We start from the raw sequence: 24,823 nt of genomic DNA, 5'->3' as shown, positions 1-24,823 counted from the left end.
TGTGCTCCAGCCGAGTGCTGCACCCAGAACGCAGGCCAGACCGCACTGAGGCCAGCAGCTGTGACAGACACCACCTGGAGAGGACTCTGCAGGATGCTAGGATCTCACTAGATCGGCATGAGGCACGCTGGTACCCAGGAGACACTCGTCCTGCAGGATGGAACTGCCTGGGATGGCACACTGCCCAGAGCACAGCAGAGGGTAGGGATGAGACCCTTGAAGGGTCTTCAGGAGGTAAAATGTGCCCACAGCTGTCTGCCTTTGCTAAACACGCAACCCCGCAGTCGGCTGTCTTCCTTCCAAATCCGTTTCCGCCCCCTCCCAACCAGCCTCTCATCTCACACCGGCCTTCTCATCCACATGCCCTGTGGGAGCAGACTCCTTTGCTATGGGCTGTGGGGTCCTGGGGGCTCTGCTCTGGAAGACGACAGCATGGTCTCTGTCTGTGTGCCACAGCCATGCTCTAGTTGCCACTACATGGCAAACGCATCTCCTGGTCAGACAAGCTTGGAAAACACAAGCACCTTATAATTCCCCTGCTTGGGGAATCTCAAAGCCTAGGAAAGGTCCTGAAAAGTCCTGCAGCACTGGCTCTAAAATATCATGAACCGCTTTGTCCATGAGCTGAGAACATGTGACATGCACCTCAGGAAGCACTGCAGACGCCCTGAAGCATGCTCATCCAGCTCAGCCTGCATAGCCAGGCATTTCCCAGACTCCTCTGCTCATTCTCACCACTGGTGCTTGGGAGAAACCTGTGAACTCCTCAAGTCCTGAGACGCACAGTCAGGAAGGAGGCCTTGAGGCCCAGAACCCTGACAACCTCCAGCACTCTGTTCCAGCACTCTGCTCTGGTGCTGCTGTCCTCAGCCCAGGCACAGGCTCAGGACCAAATCCCCATGGGGCCCTGACATGGCCCTGCCCAGAGGCCACTGGTCACAGGACATAGTCATCCTGACAGCAGCAGCCTGGAGGATCCTCACCCCAGGATGAATACAGAGGAATCCTTTTTGAATTCGTCAAGAATCTGGAATGGAAACACACACACAAAATAAGAATATTAGACAAGTTGAGTAAAGCCAGTGAAAAGATGTGCTTATCAAAAAATTATCAACATCATTCCATATTTACGTTAGCTGCAAATATTCAAATATAACAAACTTCTGGTATGATGGGTAGATGTCATCTTCCCCCTTTCCAGTCTTATTCCTGAGATGCAACCACTCTTAATTATTTCCTAGGTTCTTGCTAGAGTTTTGTTTGTTGACATTCACTTAACTATATCTTATCCTAGTTTATCATATCACATATATCTCTTTTTGCCTTTGTTCCCAGCTCTGCATATTACTCTGCAGCCTCAAACAGCCCTTCTTGCTATTTTGAAAAGCCATGTTGTGGGGAGAGTTCTGGGAAAATGGAGTGGTGAACAACAGCAACTCAGTCTCTGAGGTTTCAAATCCAGATACTAGAAAATAACAACTTGGGGAAGACAAAAAGAGAGAAGATCCTTGGGAACCAGAAGGATCTGACAGGAAAATTAAAACCTACAGAGAAACTGAAGAGGCAGAACACAACATGGAGAAAGGAAGACACAGCTGCACTTTCTCCCATGGCTTGTTGGGAAAAGGACATAAAGGCCACAGAGACACAGTCAAAGCTGGGGACTCCACAGAGCCTTAGAAACACAACTGTGCAACAGACCAGTGGGTGCTGTCATCTGCAAGGAGACCATGGGATTCTGCTCCCACATGAGTCCTATGACAGGCAACAGCTAGTGAATGGCTCTGGCCCAAGTGTCCACCATATCCCTGGAGACAATGCTCAGTCAGATGCTATTCCAGGGATAGGTTGTTTCAACACAGGACTCAGAGAAGCCATGCGGTAGCTTCACTTTAGGACTCCCAGTGTTACATTCCCACAGTGACTGGGTGAGAATCAGCCATGGGAAATAGTTCCAGTCAGGGCATGGGCTGGAAAGAGAGCCCCTGAAGGGTTTGAGCTAAAGGATACAGGCCCCACTCCCAAAGCCAGGTCCAGCCTGAGTCACTCTAGATTTGAAAGTTTTGGCATTGGCATTCTCACCCTAAACCTACTGTCTGCTGGTGCCTGCATCCACAGGGACCTGGGGTCTGACTGCCTTCTTTATCTACCAGCATGAGCAGAGACATGTCCTGAGTTGGAAAATGCCCCAGAATTGTAGATCCTGGAAGAAAACCACATATTCAAAAATTACAGAGAAATTTCTTTTTGTGTATGTATCTGTTTTTTATTTGTTCTTCTTTTTCTTTTTCTTTCTTCTTCCTTTTTTACTTTTTTATTTTTTCCTCTTGTCCCTTTTCTTCCTTTTGATGTTTTCTCTCTTGTTTTGCCTCACCATACAATTTCTTTTTTCTCTCTCTTTTATCTTGTGCATCAGTCTTTTTCTGTTGCCTTTACCTAATTCTATAAATGTCCTTCTACTCCCCAATAGGATCCTTTGGACCACTTCTTTCTTCTCTTTCTCATAGCATATAGTTTAAGATTTCAAATTTTTCCTCTTGCAGCCCCCTGTCCTAAGCCCCTACATCTTTAATAGTATAACCATAAAGCTTTATTAATCCTTAGATAGCTACTCTATACCATTATAGTTGAATTCTTTTCGACCACTAGCAGAGACATAGCTGTTGCATTTAGGACATATTAGCTGTAAGTCAATATCTGGGCTGTCTTGGTATGATATGGTACAGTATGCTATGGGATGGTATGTTTACACTATAATTGTGGATTTCTTCTGAAGGGTGGTACATGATCAGTTCTTATAGTATGTTAATATCCCATTTGTCTTGGATGATACTACTGTAGCTGATTTGTTTGATATTACCAAGGTCACATAATTGTTGATATTAATGGGCTTTCTCTGTAAGCACACACTCAGATTACCTTTGAGTCATTAATGTTACTAGAGTACATTCCCAGAGAACATGGTGTTGGGACAATTACACTGCATCTTCCCCTCTCAAATTAAACAAGGAGGTCAGATCTTGGGGCTGAGACATGGAACTATGATTAGCTGTGCCCAAAATATATCACTGAAAAGTGATTAAAGAGATCTTTATACTAGCAAGAAAATCTTTACATTATAAGCACCCACAAACCTCAGCACAAAGCAAAACAAACAAATAAACAAACAAAAACAATAGAAACATAAGACAAGGCAACAAAATGGCTCCCCAAACTCCCAACTCTCCAGAAGCCAACCCAGGGAGCACCAAGAGAGAGAATAACATAAACCATGCATGAAAATTAGTCAAAAGGATAACAGAAGATGTTAGAAAACAGATCAAAGAAGTATTCAATGGGATCATGGAAGATATAACTAAACAGATAATAGATGTAATAACCAAAATGACCCAGGAGCTTTCAGAAGACACTAGTAAAAAGCTAGCTGAGCTAACTAAAATAATACAAAAAATACATGCCCTGTTTAACAAATAGAGTCCCTGAAAAAGTTTTAATGAGAAATTAAGGTGATTTAAAATTATATTTAAAGTTGGGCAGCAGAAGTGACCAGTGTGAGGGCAGGATTTCAGAAATAGAAGATAATGATGCCTTCAAATACCAATTACTCAAAAGACACCTTAAAAGCAACAAGAGAACATGAAAAATGGATGAAAAAGCTGCTAAATGATGCAAGGGCTAATCTAAGAGTAACTGGGATAAGTGAAAAATCAGAAGACAACATAAATGGCATTTTAAAAAAACTCTTCACAGAAATGATGGTACAAAACTTCCCAAATATGGAGAAAGAAGTAAACATATAGATAAGCGAGGCATGCAGAACCCCAAATACTAACGAACAAATGAGGACCTCTCCACGCCACATAACACTCAAAGTACTAGAAATCCATTACAGAGACAAAGTCTTAAAAGCTTTTAGAGAAAGGCAATGAATCACACATGAAAGTCAACCCATTAGAATTATACCAGACTTCTTAGCACAAACCCTAAAAGACAGGAGGGCTTGGAGTGAAGTGTTTTAACCCCTAAAAGATAACTCCTTCTGACCCTGATTTGTATCCTACAAAACTTTTCTTCAAAACTAATGGAGAAATAAAGTTTTTGCATGACAATGAGCACCTCAAGAAATTCACAATCACCAAACCAGCATTACAAAAAATTCTCAAGGATATCCTAGAGAGGAAATGAAGCCAACAATGTCAATAAGTCAAAACAGAATGAATATAGCCAGGCATGGTGGCACACACCTATAGTCCCAGCACTCGGGAGGCTGAGGCAGGAGGATCATTGTGAGTTGGAGACCAGCCTGTGCTACAAAGTGACCTCAAGGTCAGCCTGAAATGCATAGTAAGACCCTGTCTCAAAAAGACAAAAAAAAAAAAAGAACAAATACACCTGGCAAGATGAGTGGCTAAAGGGAAAAAGTTAAGGAAGTCAGCAACAGGAAAATAATGCAATGACAGGAATAACTCAGTACTTCTCAGTAATAGCTCTCAATGTGAATGGTCTCAATTCCCCAACTAAAAGGCACAGCTCAACAGAATGGATCAAGAAACAAAATGCAATGATATGCAATATCGAGGAACACATTTAATTCAAAAAGACTGAAAACTAAAGGGTGGAAAATAATATTTCATACAGTAGGAACCAAGAAAAAACCAAGAATAGCAATCCTAATTTGAGACAGTGGACTTCAAGCGAAGCTGATCAGAAGAGACAAAGAAGTCACTACATACTTGTTAAGGGAACAATGCAACAGGAAAAGATAATAATTATAAACATATATGAACTAAATATTGGTGTGCCCAGTTTCATAAAATAAACACTAATGCACTTGAAATGTCAGATAAACACCAATACAGTTGTAATGGGGGACCTCAATACCCCATTGTCACAAATAGATCAACTAGACAAAAAAAATCAACAAAGTAATACTACAGTTGAACAAAACCTTCAAATAAATAGACAGAACAGATATCTACAGAGTATTCTACTGAACAGCAGAATACACACTCTTCCCAGCAACACAACATTTCTCCAAAATACAACACATAGTAGCCCATAAAGCATGCTTAAGTAAATGCAAAAGAATCAAAATTATCCCATGCACATTATCAAATCATACTGCAATGAAACTCGAAACCAATGTCAAAAGAAATGACAGAAACTATGCAAACACACGGATATTAAACAAAGCCCTCGTGAATAATCAATCAGTGGGTCACGGATGAAATTAAGGATGAAATTAGACTTCCCACAACCAAATAATAATGTCAGTACAACATACTGGAACCTATAAGACACAATGTCTACATCAAAAAAAATAGAATGAGTTCATATAAATAACCTCAAGGTTCTAGGAAAACAAGAAAAATCCAAATCCAAAGCTACAACAAGGTCAGAAATTGTAAAGATCAGTGCAGAAATTGATGAAATTGAGACAAAAAATACAAAGAATCAATAAATTGGAGTTGCTTCTCTGAAAGAATAAACAAAATAGACAAATACTTAGCCAATCTTATCAAAACAAGAGAAAAGATTCTAATCCATGCAATTAGAAATGGAAAAGGCAAAATCACATAGATTCTGTTGAAATCCAGAAGATCCAATATTGGTAACTACTGGGAGAAACTGTATACTAATAAAATAGGAAAATCAGAAGAAATGGATAGATTCCTAGATATATATGAACTATCAGAGCTCGACCAAGAAGATATAAAAACCCTGAAGAATCTAGTATGAGTCAATGAAATTGAAGAAGTAATAACAAAATTACCAACTGAGGAAAGTTCAGTTCCCAACAGATTCACTTTGAATTCTACAAGAACTTTAGAGAAGATCTAACATCAGTACTCTTCAAACTCTTTAATGGAATTGAAAGGGAAGCAGTACTCCTAAAGTTATTCCTGGAAGCAAGCATTACCCTGACTCCAAAACCAGAAAAGAGAAAAGAACTATGATTAAAAAAGAACTCTAGGCCAATCTCTTTAATGAACACAGATGCAAAAATCCTCAATAAGATATTGGCAAACCAAATGCAGCAAATCATTAAAAAAATCATACATCATGACCAAGTAGGATTCATTCCAAGGATGCAGGGATGGTTCAACATATTCAGATCAATAAATGTAATTTACCACATAAATAGAAGCAAAGACAAAATCACATGATTAGCTTCATAGATGCAGAAAAAGCATTTTACAAAATCCAACATCCATTCATGATTTTTAAAAAACCTAGAGAAAATGGTTATAGACAGTCTTTATCTCAATCTGATAAAAGCAATCTATGACAAACCAATAGTCAGCATAATGTTGAATGGACAGAAGCTGAAAGCTTTCCCTTTAAAATGAGGAACAAGGCAAAGATGTCTACTATCATCACTCCTGTTTAACACAGTTCTTGAAACATTAAGCAGAGCAATTAGGCAAGAGAAGGAAATAAAAGGGATATAGATAGGAAAGGAAAAAGTCAAATTATCATTATTTGCAAATGACAGGATTCGCTACACAGAAGACCCCCCAAAAACTCCACTGAAAGATTCCTAGAAATAATAAGCAAACTTACTAGCATACCAGGATTCAAAATCAAGTGTTCCTATACACCAACAATAAACTCACCTTTCATAATAACACTGAGAAAAATGAAATACTTAGGAATTAACCTAACCAAGGAAGTAAAAGATGTCTACAATGAAAATTGCAGTACTTTGTAAAAGGAGATTGAAGAAGATCCCTGTTCCTGGATAGGCAATACCAATATAGTTAAAATGGCCATACTTCCAAAACTGATACACACATTTAATGTAATCCCAATCAAAATACCAATAGCATACCTCACAGAACTAAAGAAAATATTCCTGAAATTCATATGGAACCAGAAGACACCTAGAGTAGCAAACACAATTCTGGGCAACAAGGAAAAGATAGGAGGCACTGAAGTTATATTACAAAGCTACAGTGATAAGAACAGCATGTACTGTAAAACAAAAAAACAAAAAAAACCAGACTTGTGAATCAATGGAATAGAACAGAGGATGTAGAAACAACTCCAGCCACACTCAGCTATCTTATCTTTGACAAAGGGGCCAAATATGTTTTCACTTAAAGAAAGATAGCCTCTTCAACAAATGATGCTGGGAAAACTGGATACCCACATGCCAAAAATTGAACCTAGATTCGTATTTCTTGGCATATATTAATCTAACATTAAAATGGATCAAAGATCTAAATATTAAAACAGAAACAATCTGCTGGAAGACAAAATAAATAAAACTCTTCAAGGTATAGGGATCAGCAAAGACTTTCTGAACAGAACACTGGTTCCACAAGAAATAATACCAAGAATAAACGAATAGGGTGACATCAAATTAAAAAACTTTTGCACAGCAAAAGAGACCAATGACAAAGTGAAGAGACAACCTACAGAATGGGAAAAAAAAATTGCCAGCTATTCCTCAAGGGATTAATATCTAGAACATATAAGAAGTTCCCAAAATTAGACGCCCCCTCCTCAAATTTAAAGACCCAATAAAAATGGGATTCTGAAATAGACACTTCTCAGATGAAGAAGTGCAAATTGCCAATACATACAAAAAAAGTTTTAACATTGCCTGCCACTTGAGAAATGCAAATTAAAACAACACTGAGGTTCCACCTCACTCCAGAAAGAACAGCTCTTTTTAAGAAATAGTAAATGCTGGAGGGGCTATGGGAGGGTGGGGGAGGAACCCTTTCTCATTGTTGATAGAAGTGTAAACCAATACAACCACTATGGAAATCAGTATGGAGATTCCTCCAAAAAACTAAAAATAGAAATTCTATGTGATCCAGTTATTCTCCTTCTAAGACTCTTCCACAAGGAGTTAAAGACATCACATCACAGTGATGTATCCATACACATGTTTACAGCAACACAATTCATGATAGCTAAATCTTGGAAGCAGCCTGTCTTAGTTACTTTTCTCATTGCTGAGACAAAATACTCAACACCCAAAGTTAAAGGGGGAAAGGTTTATTTAGCTCATAGTCTGTAGAGGTTTCAGTCCATAATCAGCTGGCTCCAAGGCAAGGTGGCACATGGCACAGAGGCTACAGTTCAGGAAGACAGCAAAAGCAACAAGCAAGGAGAGAGAGAGGGACCAAGCTTCTTTCTGTCCCTTATATGCAGAATACTCGCCTTCGAGCAGGTGTAGCACTCACACCCTTAATTTCAGCACCCTTAATCCCAGCATTGCACTATCAATCAATCACCCACTCTAAATTCAGCTGTCACTAAAAAAGCCCCATCTAAACTGCATGAGGCTTTGAGAGGACATCTAGACACAAACCATAACACAGCCTATACGTCCATCAACAGATGAATAAATAAAACATGGTATTTACACACAATGGAGTACTACTCTGCTGTAAAGAAGGAAAAACTTGACTCATTTTTAGGAAAAATGGATGCACCCTGAGGCCATAATGTTAATGAAGACATACAAGCTTGAATATTGCATGATTTCTCTTATATGAGAAACCCAATATATCAATAAAATGCACAGTAAAAGGCAGATGTAGGGGAAAAAAAGAGAAATGTTATTGTAATTCAGCATGGACAATTTGTCTGAACGTGTATTTTGATTTTAGTATAATTGTCTTATGTGTTCTTTATGATTTTTGGACTGTTAGTCTGCCTGTTAATCTGTACTTGTCATAATAAACTTGGTAAGAACTTATAAAATAAATAATCTGATAAGGGTAGAGAAAAAAGGGGCAAAATAATTGAAATGTTATGTACATGTATCAACTTGCCACAAGGAATGTAATATGTACTGCAAACACAAACTGATGAAAATAAAGCCATGTAGACAATGCAAATTAGTGGATAGAGCTGGGGCTACCAAGAGTGTGCACTTCTATCTACAAGACTTCACCAGGGAAACACAGGCTCATTTATAGACAGATTTCAGTTTTCTTTAGTAGAAGCCAAAAGTCTGGATTTTAATATACAGTCTCCTAAGTTTTAAATGTAGACTGTTAATTCTGAAAATATTTAAACCATTGGACCAGCCAAGAATAGCCAGATATGGGCACAATGTTACACTCTGGCCACTAGGGGGCAACCATGGATATGGCTGTATTTTTCCCATACAAAGTTTCAGAGTACTGCAAAACTCATTCCCGCCGCCGTCCCACACACACACTCACACACTTCTAAGAGAGGTACAATATAAAGTACAGAGTGAAATACATCTTAGGCCAGTCTGAAATCCACCTTCAGGTCAAAATATGTGCGTCTTAATTTCAAAATAGTCTCTCCTGTGAATCAAAAATGTCTTCATAAAAATATAAACATTATAAAAAGCAAAAACACAAAATCTCTCAATTTGGGGATGGCTACTAGAAATAATCTGCTAAACGTCCTTCCAGAATGAGATAATATAGAAGAGTTGGTAGCACCTTTTTACTTTCATAGATTTAGATTAAGTTCTGGTTAAACCTATGGCCATTCCCATTCCCATGAGGGAGAGAGGCAAACACCTTTCCCCGACATTTCCCCAACAGCTCTGCGATGGTTAAAACCTTTTGCACTGCTAATAAGTGGAAACGGCATGTTACTGGCATTCTCCTCTCGTGTTTGTTGACTGAAGGAGATTACACATTTCTTGGGGTTTCTCAAATATACAGCAGACTGCAATATGAGGAAAACAAAACATCATTTGAATCCTCTTACCAGTTTTTGCTGCTCAAACATGAGTTTTTTATAGAAGAGATGAAACTGTTCAAAGCTGAGCTCGTCTTTGTGTGCGCCAATTTCCTGTAAATATATATTATTAAAAAAAAAGACCACATACTGCTGGAAGTCCACCATGAGACTGCCTCCGGCCAATTTACGGAAATAGAATGGCTGTTCTGTAACTCTGCTAAAATCAAACTTGCATTCCTCCGAAGCTGACCTTCTCACAAGTTTCCTAACTCACCTGTCTGGGAGACCACCCAGGGACCCCACCCTTGAGCCCCAAGAGGGAAAAATCTTCACTTCCAAAAGTCATAAGGGACATCTCCTTTTTTGGGAAGGAGACACTGTCTTCAGATTTCTATATCCAGGTGTATTTATAAGGTATGTACTTAAAAATTATTTTTAAAGCAAAATTAAAAAAAAAAAAAAAACCCTGACAATTAGCATTCAGAATCTCAGCTAGAATCAACTGTGTTAGGCAATTCACCCTTTTGGACCCGCAGTTTCTTCATCTGTAAAATAGGAAGACCATGACTACCTTCTTAGGGCTTTTTTGAAACCAAACAAGATAATATCTACAAAATTCCTGACTCCGAAATGCTTAATAAAGATAAAAATATTCCCGTTACATGACAATCAATGGAAATCCCTGTCCCATCTTTCTTTTCTTCTTAAGTGCCTCCCGTCTCTTTCCCATGGGAATTAGCGGGGACGGTTGGGGGTGGGCAGGGTAAAGAATGGCCTGGCAAGCAGTGAAATGGGCCACCTCTCTCAGGAACTCACTACCACAGAAAGAAATGACCTTCTCCAGCAGAGGCAAGAGGGCTGGCACGGACACTGGAGCTCCTGGGGTCAGGGTTTCATTCTCTGATAAGAGTCATTATCGGTGTGGGGTGTGCTTGATCATCACCTCCATCCATCCCTGCCTCCTCCAGAAAAGGTCCACCTACCCCTCCGTACCCTCTGCTCCTGGAGCAGCTTCCCTGCCATGCTCTACCAACAGCCTGACTCCATAAGAACATCCACAGATTCCTCGATGTGTGGGAAGACAGGTAGAGAAGAGGAAGGCGAGAGCCGACCCGGACGAGCACCCTACCAGGACTTGCACCCGGAGTACCTCCACCCTACAGAAGGCATCTTTCACAATGTTTTGCTAAAGATACACATGCTCACGCTTCTAGGAAGAAAGCAGGCCGGGGGAAGGCTGGGGAACCATGAGAGATGGCCTGGGCAAAACCGGTCTGAGGATAAATGTTCCAAGTCGAACAGCCCAGCAAACACAAAACTGTGTCCTCTGCAAGGACTGGGAACACGGTCTTCACATGCACACAGCCTCACCAGCGGAACGGGACAGACACATTCTGGACACAAAGGAGCCTCAGGTACCATTCCATAGAGCTCCAAGGCCACCATGGCTTCCAGGGAGAGCTGCTAAGTAGCCCTGAGATCATAAAATGCCCAGGCAGAGGTACAAAACTTACCACGAACTTGTCTTTGAGGAACTTGGCACTGCTCACTTTGAAGTTGACCAGGGGTAAGATGGCCTTTAACTCTCGGAGGCTGATGCTGTAAAAGAGAAAAACCCATCTCCATCAATCTCAGGGGTCCAGTAGTGCAGGGTACAGCCAGTGCCATGGGCTTCCACGCAGTGTCCTTCCAGGAAAACACCTGGCTGACAGTTGTTCACTGAGCACCAACCAAGATCAAAACACTCAGGGTTCAAGGTGGAAGGCGAGACGGGACAGAGGGCCCAGGGCTCCCCAAGAGCTACTTTTGCTTCCACAGTTGCCCAAACACCTATAGCTCACCCAGCCATATCAGGTGCCCCACAATGACTCCAGGAGTATTTGCTCTAGCTGTGGCAGGCTTCGGCCCCAGACCCCTCCCAGACCACTGCCTTCTGCAGAGTCTCTGTATGATTTCCTGCCTCTGCAACCCTCAACTAGGTCCACAAGGGGGTCCTCCTCTACCCATGAGCACACAGGACATCTGACTCTGCCTGTGCAGGATCCCACCCTTTTTTTCCTATGTAAGTAATCTCCTTTCCCTTAGCAGCTTTACCCCATGGGCTATTCCTCCCTACCCTGCAGCCTGAATCCTAACAAGGCCTCTTCCAAATGTTCCTACCTATTCCTGATTTCTATCTCAAGTAGAACAGACTGAGCTGATACACTAAGAGCTGCTAACACCTAAGCCCCTGGCACCAGAAGTGGCCGATAGCCAAGCTGGTCACACAGAAGGCAGCTAACAGTCAGAGAATGACAGACGACAATGAAAATTGCTGGAAGCCACCACTTCCCGTGGCTGGAAGATGCCCCAAGACTTGCTGGCAGCTGCTGCCTCTAAGTTGCAAGGAAGCCACTAATGCTAAAGAAGCCAATAGGTGCTAATAGGTGCTAATAGGCACCCAAAGTTCAGAGCAGTTAACACTAAAAGAACTACACTTTTCCAGCTTATGATTTCTATACAAATTGAGCAAGAACCCATTGGTAACGTCTCAGAAGCCTGTCCAAGGACCCTCCCCTTTACGGGTCCAGAAGAAGAAAGAAGACTACACTGATGGTCACCAGCAGGCTCAAGAGCCAACCCATGTTTGATTTCCATCTTACATGCAGCTAAGAAGCCATACCAGCCAGGGATAAGGGGACATCCTCATAATTGAGGCTGGCCATGGAAGCAGGTCCTATGGCAGGTCCAGTGTAGGCAGAACAGTGTCAGGTGTCAGAGACCTCAGAAAACACACACAGATGTCACCAGAGAGGGACACAGAAAGGAGCAGACAGCACCCAGCCCCTGCTGTGTGCCACACTGCCCTGGGTGTGGTCCAGGGCCTAACGCTGTCCCATGCTCACCACATCCTACCCCCACAGCACAGGTTACTGGCCCCAGGCTTCAGAACAGGTGGGTCATGCACACAGCCTCTGGGGCAGCAGCAAAGCTGGGTTGGAATCAAATTCCAAAACAGTCATCCAGCCAGAAGGGCTGGACACCGAAAGCTCAATGAGCTGGTCCCAAATTCAGTTTAAGAGGGCAAGTGTGGTTCCCAGGAAAACGGACGAGGAGCTATAATAATGACAACTGTAACCACAGCTGAAGCTGCCTGGTGCCCATCAGGTGCAGGACGTTGTTCTAGGAGCTTTTCATGCATCTCTCTGGTTTAAAATTTCATGAGACCATGCCATTATTATCTCCATTTCCCACTGAGGAAACTGAGGTGCAGAAAGGCTTGGTGCCTGGCCAATGCTAGACCCAGAATCCAGCCCAGAATGCCCACAACCCCTCCAGTGGGCCGCCCCAGGCTGTGGCACACACCACAAAGATAGAGAGGTCAGGATGGTAGGATGGTTGTGGGCATGAGATCCAGACAGCTCTGCCCACAGCCAAGCAGCTGGCAGACCGGAGAGCAGTATGGTCAAGAAAAGAAGCTGCCCCAGGTAAGGGCAGAAAATGGCCCAGCATCCCCAACACCATCAACCTGGCTTTTGCTGTCATCTTCTGAAAGAAGCAGCATGTACCACCTACTGGCTCTTTCTGGAGAAGACCCAGCAGACGCAGGCCGGCCCAGGGGCCCACCTCCTGCCTTCTCCTCGTTCTGGTGGCCGGCTGAACATCAGAGCCCTTGACCTGCAAGGTGCTTCCTGCCTCACCCATTGCAGGGCCGCACCCTCGGCTTCCTAAGGACAAAAAGGTCCTAGAGTGCAGGGGCCAGGCGAAAAGCCAGCAGGCGGGGGAGCTGCCTCTGATGGTTGGAACCCCCTTCCAGCCCAGCTGTGGGTGGCTGCCGGGCCAGGGAGAGCTCCGTCCAAGGCAGGATGAAGATCCAGGAGCAGTGGGCCACAGCTGTGCGAAGTGGCAGGAAAAGGCCTGGGCTGGGCTGGGCACAAGCAAGAAGTCAAAGCAGACTTCCCTCATAGAGCAACAGAACGTGTGGGCCGGACAGCCAGGGCAGCTGCTTGGGGACTAGCAGGGCAGACCCAGGACCACAGCTCAGGATGCTGAGTACCTGGAACACCCACGCTCACCTGACCACAAGTCCCACCTCACACCATCAAAGCCACAGGCCAGACAGCTTCTTTGGATTCCTAGTGCTGCAACCCCACCCCCAGACTACTGCCTGAGTCCCCTCCTCATGCCCAGCCCCGGGGGTAGGACCTGGGGCCAGTGCAGAATGCCGACTTCCCATAGCTGGAGCAGAGGAAGCAAGCGGCTCTCAGCACCGCCTCGCTCCGGGACTCCTCATGACAGACTGCCAAGCCCAAGGTCACAACCCCTGCCAAGGGCAGCCAGCATCCAATGAAGACAGAGATCGCCATGGGCACAAAGGGCAGGGGCACATCTGTGCCCTTTACCTGTTGTGCAATAAAAACATGATTTGTGTTTTCCTCTGAGGCAGTCGGGCCTTAAAAGCTGCTTTTAATTCTTTAAAAAAAACGGTGATTCTTTACTTGGCCTGTGGATGGGGGATAACTAAACACAGAGCACAACCTGGCCTTCGTTTCAAGTCTGTCTCCTTTATTACCTGACAACTTTGGGTCAGATCCCCCCTCAGCTCTGCAGAGGCAGGTTAATTATTCAAGGAGTGTCTGTCACCAAGCTGGTGACACAGGTTGATTAGCCCTAAATTTACATAACCTACCCTCCTCCAAGACTGAGGGCAGCATTCAATTACTAATGAGCACCAAGATCCGGTCGTTGTCCTAAGCCACGGTCACCTTGGATTCCAGCACAGCCTCCGTAAGACTGTACCCTGCAAAAACAAGCACCTCATGGAGACCAGATTGCTCCTCGAGCCACAGGCCTTCTCCAGAGCCGCGTGGCACTACCGGAACTGAGATAATGATCAACCAGGCCCTGACCTACCCCAGCCCCTCCGTACAGCCTGGCCTTGTTCCTTTGTGCACAAGCGGGCCAGTCTGACCATCTCCATCAGAGCTGGGCCCCCTTTTGCTCCTCAGGCTGAGTTCTCCTCCTCTGTTGGCTTACTTTCTGACTCTGCTGAAGAAGCACACCTATGCCCCCCACTGCCACATCCAGAAATGCTGCTCTTCTAAGACATCTAGAATCTGCCCAGGCCAAATTAAGGTCTCCACCTCGCTTTACGGGGACCTCCATGGATCCTGCCTGGTGACACAGTGACAGGTCCATGCATGGGATATGGCGCACAGAGCTGACCTCCAACACACTCCCCAGCATAAGCTCCTTGCACACAGTCAACTCAGATCACCCTATCTCCTGGAGTGCCAGGGCAACCTGAAACCAGGGCAATCCCCTTAGGGAAGGAGGGCAAAAATTTCCCCCAAGGCACCACAAACAGTCCCACCCTCTTCCATGGCAGACATCACTAAACAATCAAGATGCGCTTCCCCCTTCACCGCCTGCTCACTTCCCATTCCATGGCAGGTATTACTAAACAATCATGATGTGCTCTCCTCCAGAGTCTGGCCACTTCCCAGAACCCTTCACACTGCACCTAGGCAGCAATTAATTACCAAAGGAGCCACGCCGGCAGCTCCTGAAGCTTACCTGCCACCCTGACCCAAGACAAACCCCTCCACCACCCCACCTGTTTCTATTAGTGCCAATAATAAGTATTTAACGTTGAATGTTTGCTACAAGCCAGGTGCTGTCCATACACTTTTTCATATTAACTCACTGAATTCTCACAACCAACCTGGGTATGAGGTAAGGACTCTTCTTATCTCTCTCGTACAGAGGAAGAAACCGAGGCACAGCAAAATGAAATCATCTGTCCCAGTTCACAAGACCAGTAAGTGTGAGATCTGAGATTCAAGCCTTAGCACTGCCAATATGCTGGAAAGGTTCTATACCCATGCTTCCATGGGGCACGTGAGGCTACTGTGACAGAGGAACTGATTTGTGAATTTTATTTAATTTTCACCAACATAGTATAGCCACATGTGCTCAGTGCCTCCTGTACTGCACAGGGTAGCTGTAGGGTCCTGATTCTCTACGTAGTTTCTGGACCAACAGCAGCAGCTACGTCACTCAGGGATTCGTTAAAATGCAAATTCTTCAAAATGCAAATTCTTCAGCCCCAGCCCAGAACCACTAAATCAGACACCAGGGAGACGGAGCCTGCACCCTGTGTTTTAACACACCCTCTGGAGTCTTGGACACACACTCAAGTTTCAAAATCCCTCTAGAGAGCCCTGTGTCTCCACTCAGGATTCATAGTAAACATTTTCTCTCAGATTGCCCACAGCCGAGGCCACATCCAGGACTAGGAATGCGCAGAGCTGGGACTAACCCCCCCCACACACGCACACACCAGGTGACTCTATTGTGCTGGAGCCTCAACTATTAACCACATGAAACCTATTTGCATTCAAGGACATAAATGGACCCACACCTGGCTCCCCCTGCAAGCTCCTGCCACCCTTGCTTGAGGCCCAACCCAGGCTCCTCTCTGGCCCTGCAGGGCTGGAGGAGAGAGGAAGTGTGTCTTGCTCGTGCAACTTCAATGGCACATGCCTTGCGATGACAGGAGAGAAGGACCCGGGTTCCCCAAGAGGCATTTTTAATTTTTCTGCCACAGGTGCCCCAAATGCCTTGCAGCCAGGACAGCTATACCAGGTGCCCCAGAGCTGCAACAAGCCTCAAATATGGACCTATCCAGATGAGTCCAGCCTCTCTTACTGTAGTCCTCATCAATTAAGTCTGTGAGGGGAGCCTCCTCTGCCTGTGAACCCAAGTCTGACACTGCCCATGTGTGAGTCTACCCTTTCTCCTATGTAAGCAACCTCCTCGTACCCTTAGCAGGTTCAGCCTATGAGCTGTTCCTCCTTATGCTGCATCTGATGTGCTCACAAAGCCTATTCTAGATGGCATATTTGTGATTTTTATCTTGGGTAGACCATGCTGAGCCGGTACAGAAGAGCTGGTAACACCCAGGTCCACTGGTCCCATGAGCAGCTAGCAGCTGGAGCCAGTAACACTGAAGGTGGCTAGCAGCAGAGAACAATGGAGAGGAATGGAGAATTCCTGAGAGCCACCAGAAGTCCCCAAGGCCAGCAGCTGCTGGCTCTGAGAGGCAAAGAGGGTCCCTGACACTGAAAGCTGACAGCCAGTGGCATCTGAAGCCTAGGGCTATTAATGCTGGAAGAGCTATAGTTGGCCAGTTCATGATTTCTATCTGAATTGAGCAAGAACCCCCGGCTAACGGGCTACATGTCAGAAGCCAGCACAGGGACTTGGGGCACTTTAGCGGTGCTGAAGAAGAGGACGGACAACAGTGACACTGGTGTCTCAAGAGGGGCCCATGTCTAATCTTCATCTCACATCAGGCTAAGAAGCTATGCAGTGATGGGGCCGTGAGGACAGAGGAGGGAATGAAAACACGTATTGTGAGGACGAGGGGAGACCCTGTGCACTGCTGGGGGACACTGAAGGGCACTGCCACTGTGGACAGCAGCCCAGCAGATCCTCAGGACACGAAGAACCGGCTGATTCCAGAAACTCCACAGAGAACTGAAAGCAGAGAATCAAACAGACATCTGCGCCATGGCGTCCATGGCAGAGTTATTCATGGTAACTGAAAGGAGGAAGTCCTTCGGGGGATGGACGGATAAACACGTGCTGGGTGCATGCAGTGCTGTGAGTTCAAAGACGGGAGGAAGTTCTAACACACACTAGAGCAGGGATGAACTTAAAGGCATCACACTCAGAGTGCAGATTTCCTTCCCCTGACATGAGGTACCTAAAATAATCAAGTTCAAAAAGATAGAGAATGCTGGCTTCTAATGGGAAGGGGCTACAAGCTGACCACAAAGCGTCTCACTTTGGAAGATGAGCAAGTTCTGGAGATGCTCGGTGGTGAGTGCACTTCATGCTGCAGCACTGCACCCCAAGCTACGGCTACAGGGTGCTCGGTTACACGTATTTTACCATGAAATTTTTAAACTTACGAATGAATATTTTGTGGGTGTGAGCAAGGAGAGATTTCTGCATTTCTGTCACTTTCTTTGTATTTTAACCTTTGGAGATTACATTGGCAAAAACAAAATGAAAGGTGCTCTTCTCTCCTACGTCTTTAAAAAATAAAAAAATCAGTTTTGGCAAAATAAAATGTATTTGCATCAACAACATCAACTACTTTTCGCTTCTCTAGCAGTATATGCCTAAGTCCCTATTCCTTTTTAATATTTCCCTGACATTCAGGTATCCCTAGCTTTCAATAGCAGAGTTTAATTTGAAAACTAAATAAATCAAGCCTTGATAATGAGCCTAAAACTCTGGTGCCACCCCTATCAAGCTGGGCTGCTTTCCATGAATGACTGAACTCCGGGCCTCGCTGTGCTCACTTAGAAAATGGGTGCCTGGCACAGCAGTTGGTCTAGAGCATCTGCGAGATTGTGGGGAGTGTAGGACGGGGGTGCTGCCACGCCAGTTTTCCACCAACGCCAGCTGCTACTTTTCTGCCCCAGGAGAAGCTGAGCAAGGAAGCGGGGCTGGACCCAGCAGAGCCCCTGGGACCTGGCCATCCACTGGGCCGGCGTGGCACCTGCTTCCCTCGGCGACAGCCCTCCCTCCTCCGGCCCCCAGGCTTCCCCTCAGGAAACATGATTAGTCAACTGCTGTGGGCGACAGGAAAGGGAGGGAAACAGGTGGGGCTGACGTGCGTTGCTCTTTCACAGGCGCCTCGGTCAAAGCTCCTTTTGAGAAACCCTCTCTGGGAAGACATGGGATTTTCCATGTGTTGATGGAGCAGCAGGGCTTGGGAACTGGGAGGGAGGGGGACGGGGGCAGAGCACACAGCTGGCCAGGGACCACGTCAGGATAGGGTGTCCTCCCTGCTGAGGCCCCAGACCGGCCAGCAGGAAGGTGACCTACGCAGGACTTGAAGGGTCCGCCCTGGGTGAGAGGAAGGCTGCCACGTGTTCCCCACACACAAGCGCAGAGCCAAGTTAATGACCTGGTCACCCTGTGCCCATCTGCCAAGGTGAACCACGTAAGCCGCAGAGCAGGAAGGCACTCCTGGCAGCTGCCCTTCTCGGCTCAAAGAGGCAGCGTGGACAGACCCTGCCACCCGGGGACCACCCTGAGCCACCTCCCAACGCGAGAGGGCAGCCAGGGGCCAGATACCAGGAACGCGGGCGCATTCGGGAAAGAGGAGAGAGACGCACAATGGGACGATGGCTCCTGACATGGCTATAAGCACCCTGTGGTTAACTGTCCCCCCAGCCAGGGGCCATACACAAGCCTGACATCAACAGGGACAGGCGATGCGCAGACCCAAAGTCTCCTTGGAGAGGGAGACTCACCGGAACAAAAGCGGATGACGTGGACATATCGCTCAATAAGCGATAGCTTCTGTCGCGTCGTTATTAATAACGACAGGACCATGACTTCCAAAAGGAGAGAGACGGAGGACAGGGAGGTCAACCTCACCCACAGAGAAAGAAACGCAGATGTAAGCGCAGTCACACCGCTGTCTTTCATCCACCCGATTATCAACCGCTGAGGGCTGAAGAGGCGAGGGTGGGGAGCGGCCCTGCTGTGACACGGGGATGTCTACAGCTCCAGCCATCACAGCACCAGCACCGCCAGCAGCCACATCCCGATTCACCAGCCTCACGACCCCGCACAGCCTGCACAAAGGCAGCCGCCAAGGGCTCACAGCAGCGCTGCTCACACCACACAGGGACCCGCTCTGCGTCCAGCAGTGAGGAAATGACTTCTAGGAGTACACTGGGTCCATCTCTCCCAAGGGAAAACCTGAACCACATGTTTGTTAAAGAAAACAGGGCCAGATGTGGTGGCACACGCCTGTATTCCCAGCCGTGTGGGAGGCTGAGGCAGGAGGATTGCAGGCTCAAGCCACTCTGGGCAACTTAGTGACTTAATGAGACTCTTGTCTCAGAAAATAAAAATAAAAAGGGCGGAGGATGTAGCTCAGTGGGAAGGCCCTGGGTTCAGTCCCCAAGACGGAGGAGGAGGAAGAGGAAGAGAAAGAGGAGGAAAGGGAGGAAGGAGGGAAATGGAGGGAAGGAAGAGCTACGCAGACACTGCACATGCTCTGCAGGAACTACTCCCCGAGGTGCTGGCCAGGGGACAGAACGGCATGTCCCACATCACCATCCGCTTCGACCCGGCCCTTCCACCACTGCCACGGCTCGGCTCACTCCCTTGGGGCCAGTCTCTCCTTCCACAATGTGTGAGCACCACAGCGACCGTGTGTCCTGTGTGTTCCTGGGACCCGGAAGGTCCTCACAGATCTGTGACAAGGCCCAAGTGCCTGGTAGCAGAGACATCACCTCTGCAGCTGGACTCAACTTTTCCACCCACGCAGAGCGTGCGTCCCCAGGGACCCCTACCCGTTTAGCTGGCGCTACATAGGTTACGCCTGACCTCAGGACCTGCCCGCCACAGAGCGTGCCCCAAGCCCCTGCAACTTTATCCGACGAGCGCAAACTCAAGTGCACGGAAAACAGCAAATACGTGAATGACCCTTACCTGTTCCTTCTGGTTTGATCTACTGAATAAATCTGTTTTCTCAGCCAACTGGAAAGAAATGTGAGACAAAAAAAGAGAAATAAAGTTAGAAAATTGCACACGTCTCCGCAAGCTCTGCTGACTGGGGATGAAAGAGACAAACAAAAAGGATCTTCCACCTTCCCCGCAAGGCCACCCTGTGGAGCAGGTCCTCTGCGGTTGAAGACCGTTGCCTGAGCCTAGGGGGTCCCTTCTACAAGGAAGCGCTGAGTCCCTATAAAGTGACAGCACCTCTGATGACAGTCATTAATCCCAATAAGCTGGTAAGGAAAAACGGTGCCAGGCGGAGGCTTTGGTTTGCTGGCGAAGAGTAACTCACCCCGGAGTCCCATCACATTCCCACGACACTGAAAAGGCAGACCAGGAAGGCCTTCGCCAGCCAGGAGGAAGTGACAGGCTGCAGGTCCAGACCCTGACTCTGCCACTCACCGACCCCGCTTGCCCCCCAACACAGCACCAACGGCTGTTTCCAACTCAGTTCCAAGGTAGCATCACCCGAAGGCCAGGACACAGACTGGCATCAGACGCTCTTACTGTGGGGCCCCCAAAGCCGCTATTAGGCACCACTGCATACACAGCTCTCAGGGAGCCTGGGGGAGGCCAGGATGTGGTTGAGCAGGCAGGGCCAAGTACCTCTCAATGATGGTGGGCGTGGACGCACTCACTGCTTCTTGGTGCAAGATTTTCAGGCCTGAGAGCCACCTAATTGCATCCTCTCTGGAGTCAGCTAGAGAGGGGATGGGAAGGGAAGTGCTGTGTTAACTGCTGGAAAGAGCTCTGCTTATAAGTGGCCGTCATGGACTGAATTCACAGGCTAAAGCCCCACCCCAGTGGCACAGTTTTTGGAGGTACGGCCTTGGGAGGTGAGGAGCTTCAGGTGAGGTCATGAGGGGGGCCCCCACAAAAGGATTAGTGCCCTTTTCAAGCAGAGAAAAAGAGACCTCCACTCCCTCTCCACCTGTGCGCACACTGAGAAGGCTGCATGAGCACACAGCAGGGGACCCCTGTCCAGAAGCCCAGGAAAGGGTTTCACCAAAACCGCACCACCCCAGCACCGTGATCTTAGACTTCAGCCTCCAGATTTGCAAGAAAATGACTGTCTGCTGTTGAAGCCACCCAGGCTCAGGCATTTTGTCATAGCAGCCAAAGCAACCTGAGATGGGGCCGGCACAGGACTTTAGACAGGAGCCCTCCTGTGGCCATAAGGATGGCACACTGAACCATGAACAGAAAAGCTGGTATTTGAAACTGGACTGGGCTCAAGCAGGGTCCTCAGCTCCAGCTTCTCAGGAAAATTGCTGAGGGCTCCCAATACCTATGCCTCCCCCAAAGGAAGTGAAGTCAGAAGGGAGAGCAGGAAAATTCCCAGCTGGAGCCACTGGGTATACCCAGACTTAGTGTCCTCCACGGCCATAACACAATGCCACAAACCCAGAGGTCAGAGTCTATAACAGGTTGGCAGGTGTCATGGCCCCAAATGTCTCATGTGTCAGAGACTAGGCTTTCGGAAGATGTCTGGCCATGGAGGTGCTATGCTCATTGGTGGATTACTCTGTGGGTGATGTCAAGGCTGAGTGTGTTGATAGGAGGCAGGGCCGTGAAGGGGACGTGGGTCACTGGGGATCCCCACAAGATCATTTGCACCACAACCCCAAGTGACCCTAGGCTTGCCCCGGGTCCAGGGCAGCCCAGGGAAGGGGAAGGGAAATGAGGCTATTTTTGGAAAAAAATGGCAAGAGGGTGGCAGAGAGCACAGCCTCAGAGAGGAAGAAGATGGTCACCCAGGTCCAGTCACACAGATCTGTCCAGCTGGCCACTGCACCTGCTTTGCACCCATGCTGTCATCAGATACCTCGCTATGACCACCTGTGAGTACCTGCGGTCTGATACTGTGCTCCCCTCTGCCCCACCGGAGGAAGAAACTGAGCCTCCGTCGGGCCATTAGTGCCAGAGCAGTGAGAAGCTGGGATCTGAACCCAGGCCTTAAACTCAGGGCTCTAAAAGGACCTCGGAGTGGCTCAGACACCAAGCTGGCATCCCAGTCCCAGCCTGGGGCTCCTGTGGTCTCCTTCAACAGCAATAACCAGAGCTCGGCCTGCGGTAAGACCTATGCGGCCAGAGCTCTTTAGGTTCAGTATCACAGGACCCCTCTCCCCACTCCATTTCTCCACCTGCCACCCACCAAGAGTGGGACATTCCTTCATCATCCCCCACCGCCAGCTTGCTACTTCCCTGTCTGAGCTCTTGCTCAGCCATGCCTGTCCTGGACTGCCCTCTCATGTTCCTTCCAACTCCTATAGATGCCTCAAACCCCAGTTTAAAATAAGTCAGCCCCTTGCAGAGCCCTCCCTGGAGTTAGGCATCTGTATCCCTCCTTACACTATGTGTGCACCGTCACACTGATCACAGTGTACTTAATTCCTGGCCACAGGATTGTGAACTCTGTAAGAGCAGCAACTGGATATCTTCCTCTCTTACACTATACTCATGTGTACAACCTAGCAGAGAACATGCACTTAACAGATGGGGTTTAGGGTGCTGCTCAGTGGTAGAGCTCTTGCTTAGCAGGCATGAGGCCCCGGGTTCAACCCCCAGCATGGCAAGCAAGCAAACAAAGAGATGCTTGATGAAAAAAATGACAAGAACCCCTAATTATATGTCTAATTTGACCCCTGATTAAATGTCTCTGCTTCGCTCAACTTCCACTGTCCTCTCAGTCTACTTTACCTGGATAACATCTATGATTCATCTTCTCCCATCAGGCCAGCCCAACAGACACTGCTGACTCCGCAGTTCTAGAGGTGGGCCTGAAAGCAGCCACCCCTTCTGCCCTGAGTAACTCCCTGGGCTGCTCCCCACTCTCATTCTCGCCTCCCAGACAGCTCCTCTTCTCTTTGATGGATCCACAAGGACAGCTAGAAAGCTCATGCATGTCACTAGGTGCACATATGCCTGCATGTGTGCACATGTGAGTACATGTGCTGTGTGAATGCATGTACATATGAGACCTCAAGAGAGTTCTATCATGTCAGAGTCAAGTTTGCTATACAACATCTGCTGGAGGAAAGCAGGGCACTTTTTTACCTAGCGGAGCCTGGCCTGTATTGACCACATTTGTTACCATCTCTTCAACTTTCAACAGGAGCCAGGCAGCTACCACTCCTCCCAACATCCCAATGAAACGGGCATGATTGCTCTCCCCATTTCGCAGTTGAGCAGTTGCAGCTCAGAAAGGTTAAGCAGCTTGCCCAAAGGCATACAGCAGGCCTGGGATTCAAAACCAGGAGGCAAATACATGTTAGTGGGCAGGCAGGTATGAGAAGCTACCACTAGAGAACTTCTTCAGAGGAAACTGAGGCACAGAGAGGGAGAAGAGCAGACAAATGTGCACCCACTTGCCAAACTGAGTGTGCTGAGGACGAAATGGGTGCCGTAAAAGACGGTGAAGCAGCAGTCTTCCTTCTGGCGGACTGCCTTTGCACGCTCGAAGTCCTTGGAGTTCTTCCCTGGGCGAATTTCCTTGATTTCCATGATATCCACTAGAAGGAAATAAACACAAGCCAGTGAGAAGCCAGTGCTCACCGCACCCCAGGACACACCAGCACACCTGCAGGCTGGGCACACCCAGCTCCTCTGCTCCCCAGGAGAGACCTGAAGCATCTCTGTAACTGGATCCCCATCTGAGCTTGGATCCCCTCCTCCTGCAGGAGGACAAAGGACCAACAGCCTGCTCAGGCACTTGCCACCATCCCACGAGCCCCTGGAGTAGGTCATCTTGGGGTTTCCTCTCACCCCTTCCCAAGATGAATGAAGCATTAAACTAGGACACGAGCTACAGCAATGCAACTCAGAGGTGAAGGGAGACACAGGATATTCTACCAAAACAACAGACAGGGCTACTGCTCTGAACAACACGAAAACCTGACTGTCCACTGACCTGGGCCTTAGTGATCTTTTCCCCACATCTTAAAAGCTAAAGTGCTCTTTAGTTCAATTCAAGAGGAAAAGGAAAAAGAAAGCACTGAATACTATTTTTAAAGGGAGCAGGGCAGAAGCCAGGGTGTGGGGCGATCACAGGAACTCCAGAGACCACAGGCCAACTGGAAGAGGACGAAGAGTGTGGTGGACCGTCACACTGCTGGTCCTTAATAGGCTACAGCTTCCAGTATTTGTGTTTCATGTCATCACCTGCCCTTGAGTCCAGGCTTTCCCTGTCATCTGCCCTAACTCATAAAGTATGGAAATGCTGGGCCAATCCTGGACCTAACCATTAAAAAGGTCAGCAGCTTCCCTTCCTGTGCTCAAGGGAGAAGCCAGCTCCCATGTAAGTTAGGCAGCTCTGAGACTGCCAGGCTGTGAGAAGCCCAAGCTAGCCATCTGGAGAGGCCTCGCAAGGAGAACCAAGGCCTCCAGCCAATAGCCAGCAGGTGGCTGTGCCATCTTGGAAATGGACCCTCTGTCCCCAGTGAGCCACTTCAACAGCTGCTATGGACAGCAAAACCCAGCTCCAGACCCTGACACCTGCCAAGACAGCACAACTGTGGCTTAAGCCACGGAGCGTGGGTTAGTTTGCTGTACAGTGGCAGCAGAA

At 47.2% G+C, this 24,823-nt stretch overlaps 1 protein-coding gene across 1 annotated transcript in view; it reads right to left on the bottom strand.

The window, feature by feature from the left end:
- The window catches only part of Plcg2 (phospholipase C, gamma 2 (phosphatidylinositol-specific)), a gene marked incomplete in the record, with an annotated part of 127,846 nt that overhangs the window by 58,332 nt on the left and 44,691 nt on the right, over positions 1-24,823 (bottom strand). Inside the window, 6 exon segments of the mRNA XM_013507097.1 lie at positions 984-1,027; positions 9,715-9,798; positions 11,202-11,286; positions 20,194-20,241; positions 20,866-20,959; positions 23,628-23,771. Coding sequence (XP_013362551.1) covers positions 984-1,027; positions 9,715-9,798; positions 11,202-11,286; positions 20,194-20,241; positions 20,866-20,959; positions 23,628-23,771 — 499 coding nt within the window.

The sequence above is a fragment of the Chinchilla lanigera genome, unplaced genomic scaffold (assembly GCF_000276665.1).
Source record: "Chinchilla lanigera isolate Chin_1 unplaced genomic scaffold, ChiLan1.0 scaffold00121, whole genome shotgun sequence".
In the NCBI taxonomy this organism is placed as follows: domain Eukaryota; kingdom Metazoa; phylum Chordata; class Mammalia; order Rodentia; family Chinchillidae; genus Chinchilla; species Chinchilla lanigera.
This window is presented reverse-complemented; position numbering and strand designations above follow the sequence as displayed.